Source organism: Belonocnema kinseyi, chromosome 3 (genome assembly GCF_010883055.1).
Source record: "Belonocnema kinseyi isolate 2016_QV_RU_SX_M_011 chromosome 3, B_treatae_v1, whole genome shotgun sequence".
NCBI lineage: Eukaryota > Metazoa > Arthropoda > Insecta > Hymenoptera > Cynipidae > Belonocnema > Belonocnema kinseyi.
In genome coordinates this window covers 75652095-75668687 of record NC_046659.1, presented here as the reverse complement: position 1 = coordinate 75668687, position 16593 = coordinate 75652095, and the positions used below count along the sequence as shown (strand labels likewise).

General features: G+C 30.0%; 1 protein-coding gene across 1 annotated transcript in view; it reads left to right on the top strand.

Annotated features, from left to right (window-relative positions):
- LOC117169543 (agrin-like) overlaps positions 1-16593 on the top strand; it is an 818564-nt gene that overhangs the window by 769439 nt on the left and 32532 nt on the right. The window contains exons 9-11 of the mRNA XM_033355964.1: positions 7206-7303; positions 14533-14662; positions 15253-15486. Coding sequence (XP_033211855.1) covers positions 7206-7303; positions 14533-14662; positions 15253-15486 — 462 coding nt within the window. The remainder of the gene's footprint in view (positions 1-7205; positions 7304-14532; positions 14663-15252; positions 15487-16593) is intronic.

The window sequence follows — 16593 nt, the reverse complement described above, 5'->3', positions numbered from 1 at the left end:
TGAAAATTAAAATTCGAAAATTTTTTCTAAAGCCTCCAGGGGACTTCGTTTTCGCACGAAAAAATTTGATGTGCCCTTATTGCATCCGGACCCACAATTTTAACCATGACAACACCACCTTTATAGCACGACATTCGTTAGAAAATTCAATCTATTCATAAAAAAGGATCAATATTTTGTTTAATTTTGGGAGTAATTCAAATTTAATGTCAATTTGAAAAATTTGGAATCGATACATCATTAGCATTTCAGTTTAAGTTCATTCTTTTGCAAAAATGAGACTATTTATAGAAAAAAAATAAAATTTGCACTAGTTTCTTGCAGTGTTCACATAATTAACAGTTATTTTTAATTGTATAAAATGTGTAATTGTATTTTTAATGTATAAAAATTGTGTACATAAATAAAAACTCTAATCAAATTACTAATTGTGAAAACAGTGGGTTATTGAAAAGTTATTTCCAGTTTATTATGCCTTTATTAAAATTTCCATTAGTTTTACCAACTAATCATTGCAAATAACGAAAAAACATTTTTTGTTCATTAATTTTTTTCGGGATATCATAAACAATTATTTTATCTTACTCCTTCACGATTTTATCATTTCCATTTATTTATAATAATTAGTCATTTTTGGTGAAATACAAAAAAATTTAAGCAATGTTAAGCTTGCAAAGTAAAAAATAAAAAAATTAATGTGTTAAAAAACGAAAAATGTGGCTTTGGCGCGATTCTTGGATGAAAAACGTGCTGTCAAATTCAATACAAAAATTCCAATAATTGGCTGAATTACGGGAAGCTGAAGTACAAAAACACCAAAAAAATTCTTTTTTTTTTCGGGGTTTCAGGTTTATTGTGGAACCGCTAAAGCTACAACTTTCTCGTTAGGGAAAAAAGATGCACATTTAAATTTCCTGGAAAAAAGTGTAGTTTTAAAATTAATGTTCAAAACTTTCTGGAAAATTTTCCAGGGGTCAATACCTTTCATAGAGAAGAATGTATAGGCGGTGAAAGAATCCGGCCTCTGTATATTTTTCACTATTAGGTAAAATTAATTGTCTAATAGAGATAAAAAAAAACTCTTTACCGCTATATTTAACAGTTTTATATTAACATGAAAAAGTAAGTCATAAATATTTTATGACCAAAAAAGTTAAAATCTATGAAAGACTGCCATAAATTTATACATTTAAAAAATAATAATATTCTAATAATAATAGCAATTGATCATTTATAGAAAAGAAGTTATTAGCGAACTTTAAAACTTAATTTATAAAGACAGATTAAATTCGTCTGACCTTCTACTTCAATGCATTTCGCAGTATTACTTTCTAGCTTCAAGCGAAAGGGGTGAGTTATGGCGGGGAAATGTAAGGGAAGTTATAAGCGGGGAATTAGAGATATGCGAAGTGTTATGCGACGATGTAGGGGAACTAAGGAGTCAGAAAGTAGTAGAAATGAGATGAAGTGGGAATAGTGGTATCAGGTGAACATGGGAGAGAAAGCAGTGAAGGGGAAATAAGGGGTGATGAAGCAGGAAAAAAAGAGTTGGTGAGCTGAAGTAAAGAAATAGAATGGGAAATATGAGAAGTTAGTGAAGAGGAATTATGAAAGGGAGAAATAGGAGCAGAGTGGGGAAGTAGGGCATGGAATAGCAGGAGCAGGTAGGGGAATTATAGGAGGGAGAAGAAGTAGGAAAAATCTGATGGAGTAGGGGAAGTAGAGAAGGGAAAGTATGTGAGGGGCTTACTTGTGTGCAAACTCCTTTCACCTAAATCAATTTAGAAATGAAACCACTTCCTGAAAAAACGTATTTTAATCCCTGAAAGTTTTTAAAAGTGTCAAAGGTATGAAAGGCATTTGAAAACATTTTTTTCCTATTGGGTAAAGTTCAGATGTTAAATATATGAGGTCACGTGTCGAATCGTTTTAAAGGGCCTAAGAACGTGTAAACTCGGTGGACGACTCGTGAAAAGGTCTGTAGATTAAAGCACAGTCTTATGCATATCATGATAGTGCGACTTTACTTTGCTAGGTATGAGTTGTTACCCGAAGGCATGCACACTGCATATGCATGCAGCCACCCCCGTTCCATTTGATTCTACCAACCCCTTCACACTAGGTTTAACCACTACTACCAACAAACCCAACGCTCTAGAGATTCGCGTCGGATTTCAATGAATTTTAAAGGTTACTTCTTCACTCCTGCTTTAACTTTTCCTCGTGTCTCCACCCTGCACTCTTTCACTTCGGATCCGTGAAGGTATATAAAAAAAAAGTTGCAAGGGTGTTGGTCAGTGTCTAATGTAGAAAGTATATCTTCACTTCCTAAAAGGATATTCTGAAAAAGTTGATTTAAAATGATTTGATCCTTAAAGAGATGAAATGATCTTTTTCAACTTCTTTTTAAAATCTGGAACATTCGCCATTTTTTTCTCAGGGTTTCCAAGTTACTAACATGAACATATATAGTTTCGAACAAATGTTGGTCCGTCCGTCTGTTTGTCATACTTTTTTGCTGAGAGGGTAAGTGGGCGAGGAGAAGTAGGAGAGGGTAGAAGAAGTAATCGAAGGAAAGCAGAGATTTGAAAATGTGGTGGAGAAGCAGGGCAAGTAGCGGAAGTAGGAAAAACAGAGGAAGTTAAGGTTATTTGAATAGGGATGCAAGTATGGGGAAGTAGGAAATAAAAGGGAGGTAGAGGAACTAGTGAAAGTGCGGAGGATGAAGTAAGAAAGAAGCTACGGGACCTAGACAAGGAGAGTTGAAGTGAGTGGGAGTTTTGGGTGAGGGTAAAGTAGTAGATAGGTGAAGAGGGTCAGGAAAGATACGGATAGTGGGAATTAGATGGAGAGGGGAGAAGATTGAGGAAGTGATGGAGAAAAGGATAATATAGGATCAGATAGGACAGGTCAGGATGCAAGAAAAGGGAAAAAGAGAGGAGGTGAAAGTTGTAGGAGGAGGGGGATATTTAAACATCTTATTCGATAATTAAATAGGATACGAAATCCCTTTCTGTAGGCCCATGAAGCCTACCCCTTCCTGCTACATTTAACCATCATTACCTACATATCTAATCCATCAGAAATTCGCGTCAGTTTTTAATGAATTCTAAAGATTACTTCCATAGATTTACTTTAAATCTTTCTCATGTCCTCTTTCTCCGAAAATTTATTTTATTTGCGCAATTTCAAATTTCCGAGATTTTTAAACCAGAATTTTCAAATTTTTAATGTTAGTGAATTGCCGGATTTTAAAGTTCCCGAATACATTAAATTGTAGAATTGACCAATTCCTGAAAACAGTGAATTACCAAATTTTCAAATACCTAAAAATAGAAACTATCTGAAAAAATTACTGCTGTGACAGAAATATTTCTAAAAATAAAAATTCTCTGAAGAAAATAGAACTGCCGAAAATATTTATTTCCATAATTTCAAATTCCCAAAATTTGAAGACCAGAATGTAAAAATTTCCGAAAATAGTTAATTTCACAATCCCAAAATTAATGAACGCACGAAATTTTGAATCCTGAAAATAGTAAATTGCCGGGGAAAAATGATATTTAATTATGCACTTCAGAAATGATAATACCCATAGAAAATATAAAAAATCAAGCATCCAATAAAAACTAATTTTTTGCGGGAATTTTTATTTACGGTAAGAGACTACTTTCGGGAATTTGAAAATGTGGATTCTGAAATTTCAGAAACAAACCTTGTTCATAGTTGTATTTTTTGCCGGGGCTCTTCATTTTTTCATTAATTTTGGGAGGGGTATAGGAAGTTTGAAAGATCGACAATTTACTAATTTTGGGCATTTTATATATCTGGGATAAGAAGTTTCGGGTAATTAATCATTTTTTTAGAATTTTATAATTTCGAGAATTTAAAAATTTGTGTTTAGAAATTTAATTAATAAACATTTTCGATATTTTTATTTTCTTACGAAAATTTTAATTTTCTGTAAAATGTATACATTGTTATTTATTTTTTAGGTATTTTTCGATATTCGGGACTGTGAAAATTCGACCAAAATTATCTCATCCTACTTTAATATTTCCGAAATGTTTATTCTCCCTAAAATAAGAAAGCGATCTTCTTTGTATCTTCGAAAAATTGCAAACATCGATTGTGTATTTCTGATAATTATTTGCTTGAAATTTGAAAACACTCAAAACTTTAATTTGTCCAAACCCAAAAGTTTTCCAGTGGTGATGAAATGTAATTTGATTTTTTGAATGGCATACAGACTTATAAATGGGTAAGCTGGTTTTTCAAATGAAAATATTATTACGTCCATTAATATTAAATGACACTTAAATTATTTACATATTGACAGACATCTCTCACGGACATATCACAGTGTGTAACATCTATAATACGTAAAATGATTTGATGAAACAAATCAATCCTTTCTTCGACCGTTGATATTTATTGATTTCAAATCGTAGATTTCAAATTCTTTATGTCTTACGGTCCAATCGTGAATCAAAAAATAAATATGAGTCAAAAAAACATGTTCTTCGAAACTCAGATATTTATTTAATAGAAAATCTCCTTTCAAAACTTCCTGACGTTTCAGTACACATTATTTTTTGATTCACGATTGGACCGTAAGACATAAAGAATTTGAAATCCACGATTTGAAATCTATAATACATTCTTAAAACGTGATATAATATTTACGCTTTTCAATCAAACTCTCTTCATTAAAAATGTAGAGCAAAGAAAAGCCCTATTAAGTGAACGTGATAATTTTTTGTATATAAAATTAGATTAAACTTTCACGGTTGGATAACTTTGGCTTAAACTTAGTTTCACTCCATGAATATTGACATAAAATTCTAGGGCAAATCTGATGCGGTTCGAAATTCCTATTTTCATTCCGATTTCAGATTATGAGACTAACAGAATATTCTATTTTCTATTGATAAATTACTGTCTAAATATGGAATGGAATTCAAATTTACTCAATGTGACTTAATCGAGTTTGGAATATTATTCTTTTACGTTTTTACGAATTTAAAAGCAATCGAATTTTTTAAACATAAAAAATTGAAGACTTTGATTTTGAATAATTTGAAACTCAAATAATGTAATTACGAACCTAAATAAATTACGAATTTCAATATTTGCCATTCTTAAACAGACTGAATTTATAAAGAATGAAATTTGAAGGTGCTAATCTTTATACTTAAAATTGTTCTCATTTTACCTTGAGAATTGGAATCTCCGTTATGTGCAGATTTAAGATTTTCTAACAATTAATCGCATAAAATTGATGTCTGAAAATCAGGAAAAATTTTGTTATCTCTTATTAAATTATTATATCTCAACCAACATTAAAAAATAATTTATTTAATGTTTTTGCAAAATTTAAATTTAAAAAAAGTATCTAGAAAAATTATTTATAAACAAATTGTTAAAATTATTAATGTTCGGCGGGATTGTATGTATTTTACCACCTCATAGATATAAGAACTTTGCCGGATTTAATTTTTAAAGACACAATCTCTTTAGGAAAAGAGAAAATCTTTCCCTAAAGTTATTTTTTCCTTCAACATTAAATTTTGCCAAGTTGTTATATTTAAAAATTTTGTATATAAATAACTTTTCTGTATTGTATACTCAAATCATAAGCAAACGACAACCTTTTTTAATCAGTATTTGAAGTAAATAAATATTAATTGATATTTATTGATTCTACTTTTCCAACTTTGATATCACATCTTCATTTAATTCTGCTTGGTCAAGTTTTTCATAATATAAGTTTTTGTTGGGATTGAACCATTTTTGACTATATGTATTTTCAGGATTTATACTCCTCCGATTAATAATTCATGGCTAAATTTGCGATATGCCAAAGTAAGAAGATACACTTTTCAGAAATTATCGAGAACGTCTTTAAAAAATTCTCGCACGTTATATGAACCGCAGTAAAATTCTTTCGACTCCTGGTTAGATCAGGCGGTATCAATCCGAATTTGTAAACGGAAACTCATCGTTCGATTCCTGACGGCAGGAATTTGTGATATTTCTTGGTATTTAAATTGACTATTGAATTTATTTAACTTCAGAAAAAAGATTAATTTTATTCATTTGACAAAATTGGCATTTTTAATCTTTTAAACTTTTACTCCAAGAACACTTATCTTATAGAAGGTTTCATTTTTCTTAACTCAATTGAATATTCATACTTTTTGAATATTATTTTTATATGAGATAAATATAAAATATATAACAATAGTATAATAAGAATTAAATTAATCTTAGTGCATAAAAAAGACTGAAATATAATAATATGAAGATGTAGTATAATTAACATAAGTTCTATTATTATTAAAATATTTATATTAAAGAATGAGAATGTCTAGATTTTTTTAAAAGAAAAAATCGTATAAGGAATCAGAAAACCAGTAATTATTCATTAAAAAAAACAATTTTTGCGTTTAAGAAAGACAGCTAAAAATTAATACTCGTATTTTAGCTCGATTTATATAAATTTAATATTTGATCATAATTTCAAAAATGGCAATGAAAATAAAATGAACTAAAATTTCGGCCGGACTTTCCAGTTACAAACTCGGGGCGCCGCGCTGCCGCCTGATTTAACCAGCAGTTGAAAGACTCGTATCCCGGTCCACATAACTTGCGTGGATTTTTCGAAGTCCATTTTTATCGAGAATGTCTAAGAAGCGCATTTTATTACTTCAGAAAATTAGCATATTACAAGTTTGGTATTGACAAACAGCTTATATATTTTTTCTCGTTCAAGATCCCTGTTTGCCTACGGCACTGAAGCTCCCGTCCTAAATCCTCTTTTCTCTGCTTTTCTGTTCTATCTATCTCCCAGCATATTTGCCTCGAGATAATTTCCTTCCAAAGGTATGCAGTTATGCAAATGGTAGGGAATCTTTATTAATGCCATTTTGAACGGGAGAGGATGCAGTCAGGAGGGTGTTGTGCCAGAAAGGAGGGTTATCGTGGGTGGTTAAACGCGTACGTACGTAACGCAAGAAACGAGGTTGAAACAATTTCATGAGTTGAAACTGGAAATGTATAAAGGATGAAGCATCAAACTAGTGCTCGATTTAGTCCTGAAAATCGAGTTTCGTTATAGTTAGCTTTAATTGCCGCTTTCCTCGCGAGATTAGAAATTACATAATTTCCTCCTCCGATCGTTTAGTTCTACCTTCTTTTTGCAGACGGCTGCGAGAACAAGAAATGCGACCATTATGCTGAATGTGAGAGTGACAGCGGTGGCGAAGCCAACTGCGTTTGTCCGAAATCCTGCGAAAATGTGGTGAGTATAAATTATCAGTAAAATCCTATTCTGGCTTATATTCATTTTTTTACCAATTTTTCCTGTGCAATCCAAAGTTTTAAATGAGGACTATTATTAGCTCGATCGGATAACATAAATGATGCACTTCGAGTAGATTCGAAAAAACAAGTAATTTGCTTGAAATATCATAAAGACTCCACACGCTTTCTCCAATCCCCCTTTTTTTGCTCGTTTTTAAAACAATTACTCTTCCGGTCCGTGTTCTCAAAAAACTTGCCCTTTTTCACCTCTGCTTCATTCTGTTGGTTTAGATTCAAACTTAATTAATACAACTAAGCCTTTTGGTAAAATTTTCATCTTTTTGTTGAAAAGGCGACTGTTCAAAAATTGTAAGTTTCATTTTAATAGAAAATTAAAGAATTTGGCAGAAAATCCACCTTTTCTCAAATTTATATCTGCAGATTAAAATATAAACTGTTTACAGAAAATTCTTCTTTTTTCATGCCAATTGAAAAACTTAGTTTTAAAAAAAATTAATTAATTTTGTTGCCAGAAAAGTAATTAATCCATTCTTGGTTAATTATGTTCACTTTATAACTTGAAAGTTCGACTTTATTTTGTATTTTTATGAAAATTCCTTTTACTGACTTGAGAATTCAACTACTTGGTTAAAAATTGTACTGCTTAGTTCAGAAATAATTGTTGTTGAGCATACATCAAATTAATTAAAAATTTAACTATTTGGCAGAAAATTAACTTTTTCGTTCAGGATTCATATGCTTATGTTAAGAATTCAAGTTTAAATTTTTTTTACATTGTTGAAAATTCGCCATTTTTGGTATAAAAGTAATATTTTCCTGTTAAAAATGTTATTATTTCTTTAAAAATGTACCTTTTCTGCTTAATAATTCAGCTAATTGGTTAAAAGTTGAATAAGAATATTTTTTTAAAAATTTTACGACTCACCTTTTTATTAAAAATTAACTATTGCTTTTTGCTTAAAGAAATATTCTTTACAAGTAGAAAATTCATCTTCCTGAGTATAAAATTAGTCTTTTTTTATGAAAATTTAATGGTGTGGTAGAAAATTTTTCTTCTTGGTTAAAAATTCATATGTTTATGCGAAACAATTTAGCCGCATGGTTCAAAATTCAACTGTTTAGTTGAAAATGTAATTATGTTGATAATAGTTCAGCTATTTTTTCTAACAAAAGTAGTCTTTTGGCTGGAAAATTCAATTATTTGGTTATAAATTAAACTATTTGCTTAAATCTTAATTTTTATTGCAGAAAATTCAATAATTTCGTTAAAAACATATCTTTTTATTAAAAGTTTTTTTTTGTTTTTAAAAATGCGTTTTTCTTGATTGAAAATTCGTCTCTTTTGGTATAAAATCTTGTTTTGTTTTAAAATTCAACTATTTTGTTGGATATGCAATATGCTTTAACTTATGTATTTTAAGCATTTTATACGGAATTCAATATTATAGCTAAATTAATATTATCTACAAGAATTTATTTCCTTATTTTCTTACAAAATAATAATTTATGTGTCCTGTTTTCAAAGTATTTTAAGCATCCTATATGAATCCTTAATCCTTAATCTTTTTGATATTGTGTCCTCATCAAAACATGTTTCGGCCAAGTCTCAATTTGTTTTCGAATGTGCTCGACTTGTATCACTAATCTAATAATATTTAGGTGTTTCAATTTTTTTTCTAAATTGCATGCTTTTTGTATAAGAAAAATGAATAAAAGGCTAGCTTAAGCTGGAAAATTTCATATCATTACTGAAGTGATCAGGTTTGACAGAGGAGAAAATCGAGTGGATTCCCTAATTCACAGAGCGCAACCGCAGCGCATAATTCTGAATTCTTTCACGTTGGTGGTAGTCTCTGATGTCGGTCCTTGATCGGCCACGTCTCATCAATAAAGAAAGGAAAAGAAGTGAAAAAAGGAAAAATAAAAAAAGTGAAAAGGAACGCAAAATCCTTTACGAACAACCCGCTTCTGGTGAAGCTTGGAATTTCCAGCTAGTAAAACCGATGAAGAGTGGCTGTGTTCTCAAAGAAAACAAGTACAGCTACTTTCCTGATGGAAGCTTATCAAATGAATCTTTTTCCGTGATATTCGCGGAATAAATATTTCCTCTTGGATTCGTCTTGTACCCAATCCTTCGTCCCAATTCTAATCATTCTCGAGTAGATTACAGCATTTGCAAACGTGAATTCGTGTCCATTTCTATTTCGTGAAATAAGATCAAATCTAGTGGAATTTCGAACCTATCCAGTTTATTTTGGGTTTCTGTATTTCTGATCTCTCCTTGAGAAGAAATCTTGAAAGTTCGAGAAGTACTGCAATGCAAGAAGATTTCTGGCGAGTCAGCAATGAGACGTAGAAGAGAAGTGGAAGCGAGAACTTTTTTCAAAGATCTGAAATTAGGCACTATTTGATCTACATCGGCGACAGAGCAGCATCAGCTTCTCAAGTTTGCAAAAAGAAAATGATGATTTTAACAAGTATCCGGGCGTGCCATTTGGGAAATGGTAATCAACCGTCTCCTGAAATCTTTTAGAATTCTACATTTCCGATTCAGGGTTTTAGAATTAAATTATCCTTCGAGATTACCAAGAAATATTAAATTTTAAAAAGAAAATTAACTGATTCTTGCATAATTAGAAAATTATTTAACGAACTCCGAAGTATAGCAATTCTAATTAAGAACCTGATGTCCTTATGGAAAAAGTAAATGCTATAAAATTATAGTTTCATTGTTTCGTTTTTTTTTTAATTTCGTATTAGGGTATATTTTCAAATAGTTCATGTAAGATTCACTTAGTATTAAAATAAATATTTTTTATAGCGTTTTTGCAATAACTCCATAATAATTCATTTATAATTTATTGCCCATGCAAAAAAAAATTAAACAGAATGTCCAAGAATTATTTACCAGTTCAAATACTAAAAATAAACAAACAAAAATATATATTTATAGAAAATAATATGACATTTTCACCAATGCTCTTAAACCGGTTAACCCAATAACTTAGTTCACCAAAACTCAAAAAAGATTTACACTTCTAGTCATGGTTTTCAAGAATTACAATAATAATTAAATAAGGAATTTCAGAAGAATATTTATTTAATATCCGGAAATAATCGGCAAGGTTAGTAAACAAATATTACTAATCTATATAGATAATTTTGGAAAATACAACATACAGGTTATTTTGAAAAATCTTTACCTTAGAAAACAGTTTAAAAATTATGAAATGGTTGAAATTAAAAATGTCTTGCTTAAAAAAAAGAACTTCATAACAATTCATTATTATTATTGTATAATCAAAGCATACACAATGTTCTTAATATTTCTATAAAATTTTTGAAATGCTCAAATTTCCAAATACATTTTTGTCGCATGTATTACCATCTTAAACAATTACATGCAAATTTATTTATCATTTTATCACGATTAAAAAAATTAATCTATATAATATGAATCTAATAAAATATGAAGAATTATATTGAATTATTGTAAATTCTTTCAAATTTGATATTCTTTATATTATTTTCAATTTCGAAAAATAAATTCGAATTTTAGATTCTGAATACAGCCAACTAAACTTAGATTCAATCTTTGACACATTAATACCTTCAATTGAAGGCTGTCACGGAAGAAGCATGTTAGTAACAAGGAAAAGAATTTGGAGGGACCCAAACAACTGTTTCAACATTTAAAATATTTTCCAAACAAAAAAGAAACGATAAAATAAATTCAATAGTAGACAGAGCCCTATTTCTACAAAAAAAAGTTTGGAAAATTTAACGCCTTTTAGAAAAATATCGTCCAAAATTATCCCTGGTCATAAGCATATAAGTGCCATGAAAATGGTTCATTTAATTGTTTTTTACAATCTAATTAATATGAAGTATATCAGCGGAACGATAATAGCGCAAACCAATAGCGCAAGAACTAATACGTCATTTCTTAGGAAAGACAATTATTTTTAAATTGTGATATAAAAATTTCTTGAAAAACACCGATACGGGGAAATTAATAGCTCCGTTTTATTAAGCTACAAAAATTGCATAAATTATATGTATTTCACCATTTTTTATGAACTCAAGTGGGTAGGTAGTATAAATAAATTATTACATGTCATGAAATTTATATTCATAGTATATATAATAAATTGGGTCGAGTAGAAAATTGTGCAATACATTGATTTTATGCATTTTATACGCAGAATCTATTATCGCTATTAATTTATCATATCTCTAGTATTTGAATAAATTGTTTAAATAAAAATTGTTTAAACAATTTAAAAATGAAAAAAATTTCAATGCAATGTACAATGGAATTTTAGAAAATTTGTTAGCCAATATAACGTATTTAAAAAATGGCACTTACGTATTTACTCTGTGAAGGCCTTCAATTCAAGCACACTTAACTTTTTAATTAAATATTTGTAATGAGAAGTGTAGAATTTCCGAAAATAATGATTAATAATAATAAAGTCAATTAATTATAATTGATAATAATAAACAAAAAAATAATGATAATCCAAATATTATATATAAGAATAATATTAATAAAATAATAATTAAGGAATGCTTGACATTAACTTGATTAGCGGACGCTGAACAGGATTCTAAATTTAATGTTAATCTAATTTAAATTTTTTAAATTCATTCATAAGAAAAATAAAAACCCACGTTTAAAACGTCTCTGGAACATTTTATGTTTATGGAATGTTATTTGGACTGACTTAGAACATTTTTAAGCCGTTCTAAAGATGTTCTTCAACGCTTGTGCTCACTGGGTATTCTATATTAAACAATATTTCGCATCCGGTAATATGACACATGGGCTAATGTGGCCCGTGCCGCCTATGTTTTTGGTTAAGGTAGTATGTTTTGAGAAATATGTGAAAGACGCGTAGTAATACGACATATAAAGAAATATCGCACACAGGGCAAAATGAAACACCAGGTTCAATGGCACATGGAGTAAAGTGGCATATCGGATCTATTTTTTCTGTTAGGATAATGCAAGGAGATTAATTTAACGCACGGGATAATATTGCACATTAGGTAATATGACCGATGAGGTAATATGACACCCAGTGTAACACACACTTGGTAATATGGGGCACAGAGGTATGTGACACATAAGGTTATGGTGGCACATAGAGTAATATTTTGAAAAGTGCATGAGGTCCTTGATTCTAATTACATTGAGTGAAGCAATTACCCTCTTGCCTCAATAATGTAAGTGAAATTGATTTAGAAATAATAATAGATGCCTACTATACTTAGTGCTTTTATATAAAAATGATTGATTTTTTGAAAAGGTGGGTTGGTTTTTAAATGAGACCCAGCTTATGGTCATTAAATAAAAGATTAGCCTTAGTGTCTCTCGGGGGAAATGAATCGTCTCAGGACTTTTACCACCAGAAGCTTAGCTCCTCGGCCCGTTACCAACAGGCCATTTCAACCGAGCAGCCATAATAACTATTACCTCGCCGTCTGCTGCAAGCACCACAAATACCACGCTCTCGAATTCCAATTAGAACTAATGAAGCTGCCGTACGAGGGTAGCACACCAGGACGATTTCGTTTACACCAGGCGCAAGACTGTTTTTTCTTCGCCAATTTATAGCGAAGTACCTGCATAGTGCATTCTATGATCCGCTTTCTCTCACGATACGATTTATAAATAAAGCCAGAAAGAATAAGTCACTAATTAAGTTTCTGTTTTTGCATTCTCCATTTTGCGAGTCAGTGAATTTTAATTACACTGGCTCTGACGCAACAAGTGCGATTCACGCACCTTCAATTCATATCATAAATATTTATGAGATTCATATATTGTACAACTTCAAATTAATACCTTTTTGGAATTTGATTGGCAGTAACCAGAATTACGGAATTTTTTGTCAAACAAAACGTCTAATATAGCGTTAGGGGTAGTATCACGGATTTATCGGTAAAGTTAGCTCTAATTTCCGAAACGGTAGACGGTTTGAATATCATTTTATCTAAAGATGGTTGTAGGTACTTACGGGTTGCAAATTTCAATATCTTGTTGAAAATCTCTTCTTTTTAATTGAAAATTAATTTTAAAGCTGAAAATTTAACTTTTGAATTTTTGGATAAAAATTTCTCATCTTTATTTTCATATTCAAAATTTATTTAAAAATGCATATATTTTTTTGAAAAATCGGTTTTTTTGGTGTGAAAAGTTCATCCGTTTTGTGCTTAAGATATAAAATACTACATTTTTTGTTCAGAGTTTATCTTTTCAGGTTTAATATTAACCTAGTTGGTTAAAAATGCTACTATTAAGTCGACAATTTACTTTTTTGGATTACAATTAATTTTTGAAACCCAAAATATAACTTTTCCATTTTTGGTTGAAAATTGATCTTTTTTAGTTGAAAATTCATCTTTTATGCCGAAAATTAATTTTTTCAAATTTGCGGAATAAAAATATAACTTTTTTACAGAAAATGTATTTTTTATTTAGAAAACTTAACTATTTTATTGAATATCCAACTGTTTTTGACTGAAGTTGAACCTCTTTTGATTAAGAATTCTACGATTTGATTCAAAATTCCTCTTTGTAGGGTAAAAGTTCAACTAGTTAATTAAATGTGATTAATTTTGTTCAGAATAAATCTCTTTTGTTTTAAGTTCTTAATATTTTGTTGTAAATACAACTCTTATGCCAAAAATCAAATTATTTTGTTAAAAATTTATTTTTTGTTGTCGAAAATTAAACTCCTTTATTGAACATTCGTCTATTTAGTTGGAAAATTCATTCTGTTCTATCTAAAATTTATCTTATTATTGTTAAAAAATCAACCATTTCTTTTTGTTTAGAAATTTAACTCTTTTGTTGAAAATTCATCTTTTATGTAGAAAAGTAATATTTTACTTTTAAAATAAAAAAATTTATTTTCAATTTTCAAACTTTAATTTGAAATTGTTTTACTCCGTTTATAAACTACTCAGTTTTAGAAATTTTGCACGATGTGAGTTATACTTTTTAAATGAAAACGGTCAGGGAGAATTAAAAGTTTGTCAGGGAGTTTTAAATATGAAGTTTTGCAGTCACCCTGAGTAGTCTGCTTTAGATTACTGATGAAAAAACCCTTTATTTATTGAAGAAGAGATCCTGCAATAAAATTGCTCTACTTTCAAAATAATTTCTTTACAAGGTGAGAATTTACTTTTTAATTACAGACGCAGGTCGCGGGTGCCACCACTAAAGTTTGCGGGTCAAACGGAATGACTTACGCTAGTGAATGTGCTCTCAAGAAGGCTTCTTGTGAAGCCCAAACCCTCATCATCGTTAGCTACAGAGGCGATTGCGGTAAGTTAATAATTACTTCAAAGCGTCACGTAATTTAAAATCTAAAAATCGGCATCATATGTATCAACTAAAAAAATTCAATTTTCGTCATTAACGGTAATTCATAGGCTTTCATATGGTATATCATTAACCAGTTACCATGCCAAATCCCAGTTTTTGAAATCCAAGTAAAAAATTGCGAATAAATAGTTGAAAGAATCCTTAAAAAATATGATTACTTCATCGAAACAAATTATTTATTTACTGCACTCTTATAATAAAACGTTTCCGCTAAATTAAACTAACATTGGAGATTAAATGGTATATGCACCGTTATGGTTCCATAACTATTTTATGACTACCGTAACAATAATTTCAGTAGGTTTCTCGTAAAATTTGTTAGATCCAGCGATAAAACTTGCGTGAGCTTTAGTTATATTTTTAGTGATGTTATATTAATGTTTCTTATTAGGACTCTAATATAAATCCGAGCAAAAAATTTCGATTAATTTTCATAAAATTCCAAGCTCTACCAGCTCTCTTTTTATTACATGAAAAAACGGATTTAATTAAAATCCATAAATTTAATACCGAACTCGAAATTCTTTTAGAATTATGTTCGAAAGTGGTATGCGAAAACGGCGCACACTGCGTTGCAGGCGTATGTGTTTGCCCAAAAACTTGCCCAGAAAAATCGGGAGAGACAGTTTGTGGCAGTGACGCAAAGACTTACTCTTCAGAATGCGAACTTCAAAAAACTGCTTGTGAAAGGGACCCAAAACTTTCTCCCCTGCAAGTGATTTTCTATGGCGAATGCGTCGAGAAATTCGCAGTCGCTGCTTTAAGTAAGTTCCACTTTAAAGGAGAAATACGATACTATATTCAAATTACTTTTAAAGAGTTTCTTAAAAGTTTAAATGAAATTTGGTTCAGCTAACAATGGGAACCTGCAGCCTTTAGAAGTTTGTTTGTATTCATTCAGTCATTCTTGAGAACAATGGCTTTTTAAAAATTCCAGCACAAAAATTTATGAGTTTCATTGAAAATTTACCTCTTTGATTTTCATGTCAACGGCTTCAAAAAATCCGACATCGAGAGATTTCTGTAGCTGTAATGGTTTGTGTCCGTGCTAAACTTCTAGAACATTCTTGATGACGTTATAGAATAATATTGCGCAATTATAAGAGCCGAATTTGCGAATCCTTTTGAAAATTTGAAAAAAGTCGTTAAACTTTTGGCCTTTCGGAGAATCATGTCAAGCCCCTTTAAAAGAATGAAGATTCTAGAAATCGTTAAAAATCAGTTAAATTTCTCGAATATCCGTAAAATATTTCAAAATCTACCAAATTTTCTTCAAATATTTAAAATTTTGCAAATTACTTCAAACTGGATTGAAATCTTTGGATCCTTGTAATTCTTTCCGAATCTTTTGAAATTCCTTACAATTTATTAAAATATATTATCCCTTAAAATCTATTGTCTTTTAAAAGCTCCTTAGAATCTCGAAATCTTTAAAAATCATTTTTAATATTTTGTAGTACCCTAAAATTTCGATAAATCTATGGAAATCTTTCTAAATCCTATAAAATCCTTCGATGAAATTTTTGCAAATCTTTTAAATTTTCCTGAAATTTGTTTAAATCTCTCAAAATCTTCGAAATTCCATTAAAATTCTCTGATATCTTTCAAAATTCGTGAAAGTACTTCAGCATTACATAAACTGTCGTGATCTATTTTATAATGTTTCAAAATGTCTTGAAATCCTTTTAAATCTTTTGAAATCCACGAAATTGATTCTTTTTCATTCCTTAAAACTTCTTAAAATCCGTCAAAAACCTTCTGTATATCTTGAAATTCTTTGGAATCCAGTGAACTCTCTGAAAATCTGATTAAACTCCTTGCAGTTACATAAAGTCTTGTTTTACAATTCCCTCTAAAAATTTACTTGGTTA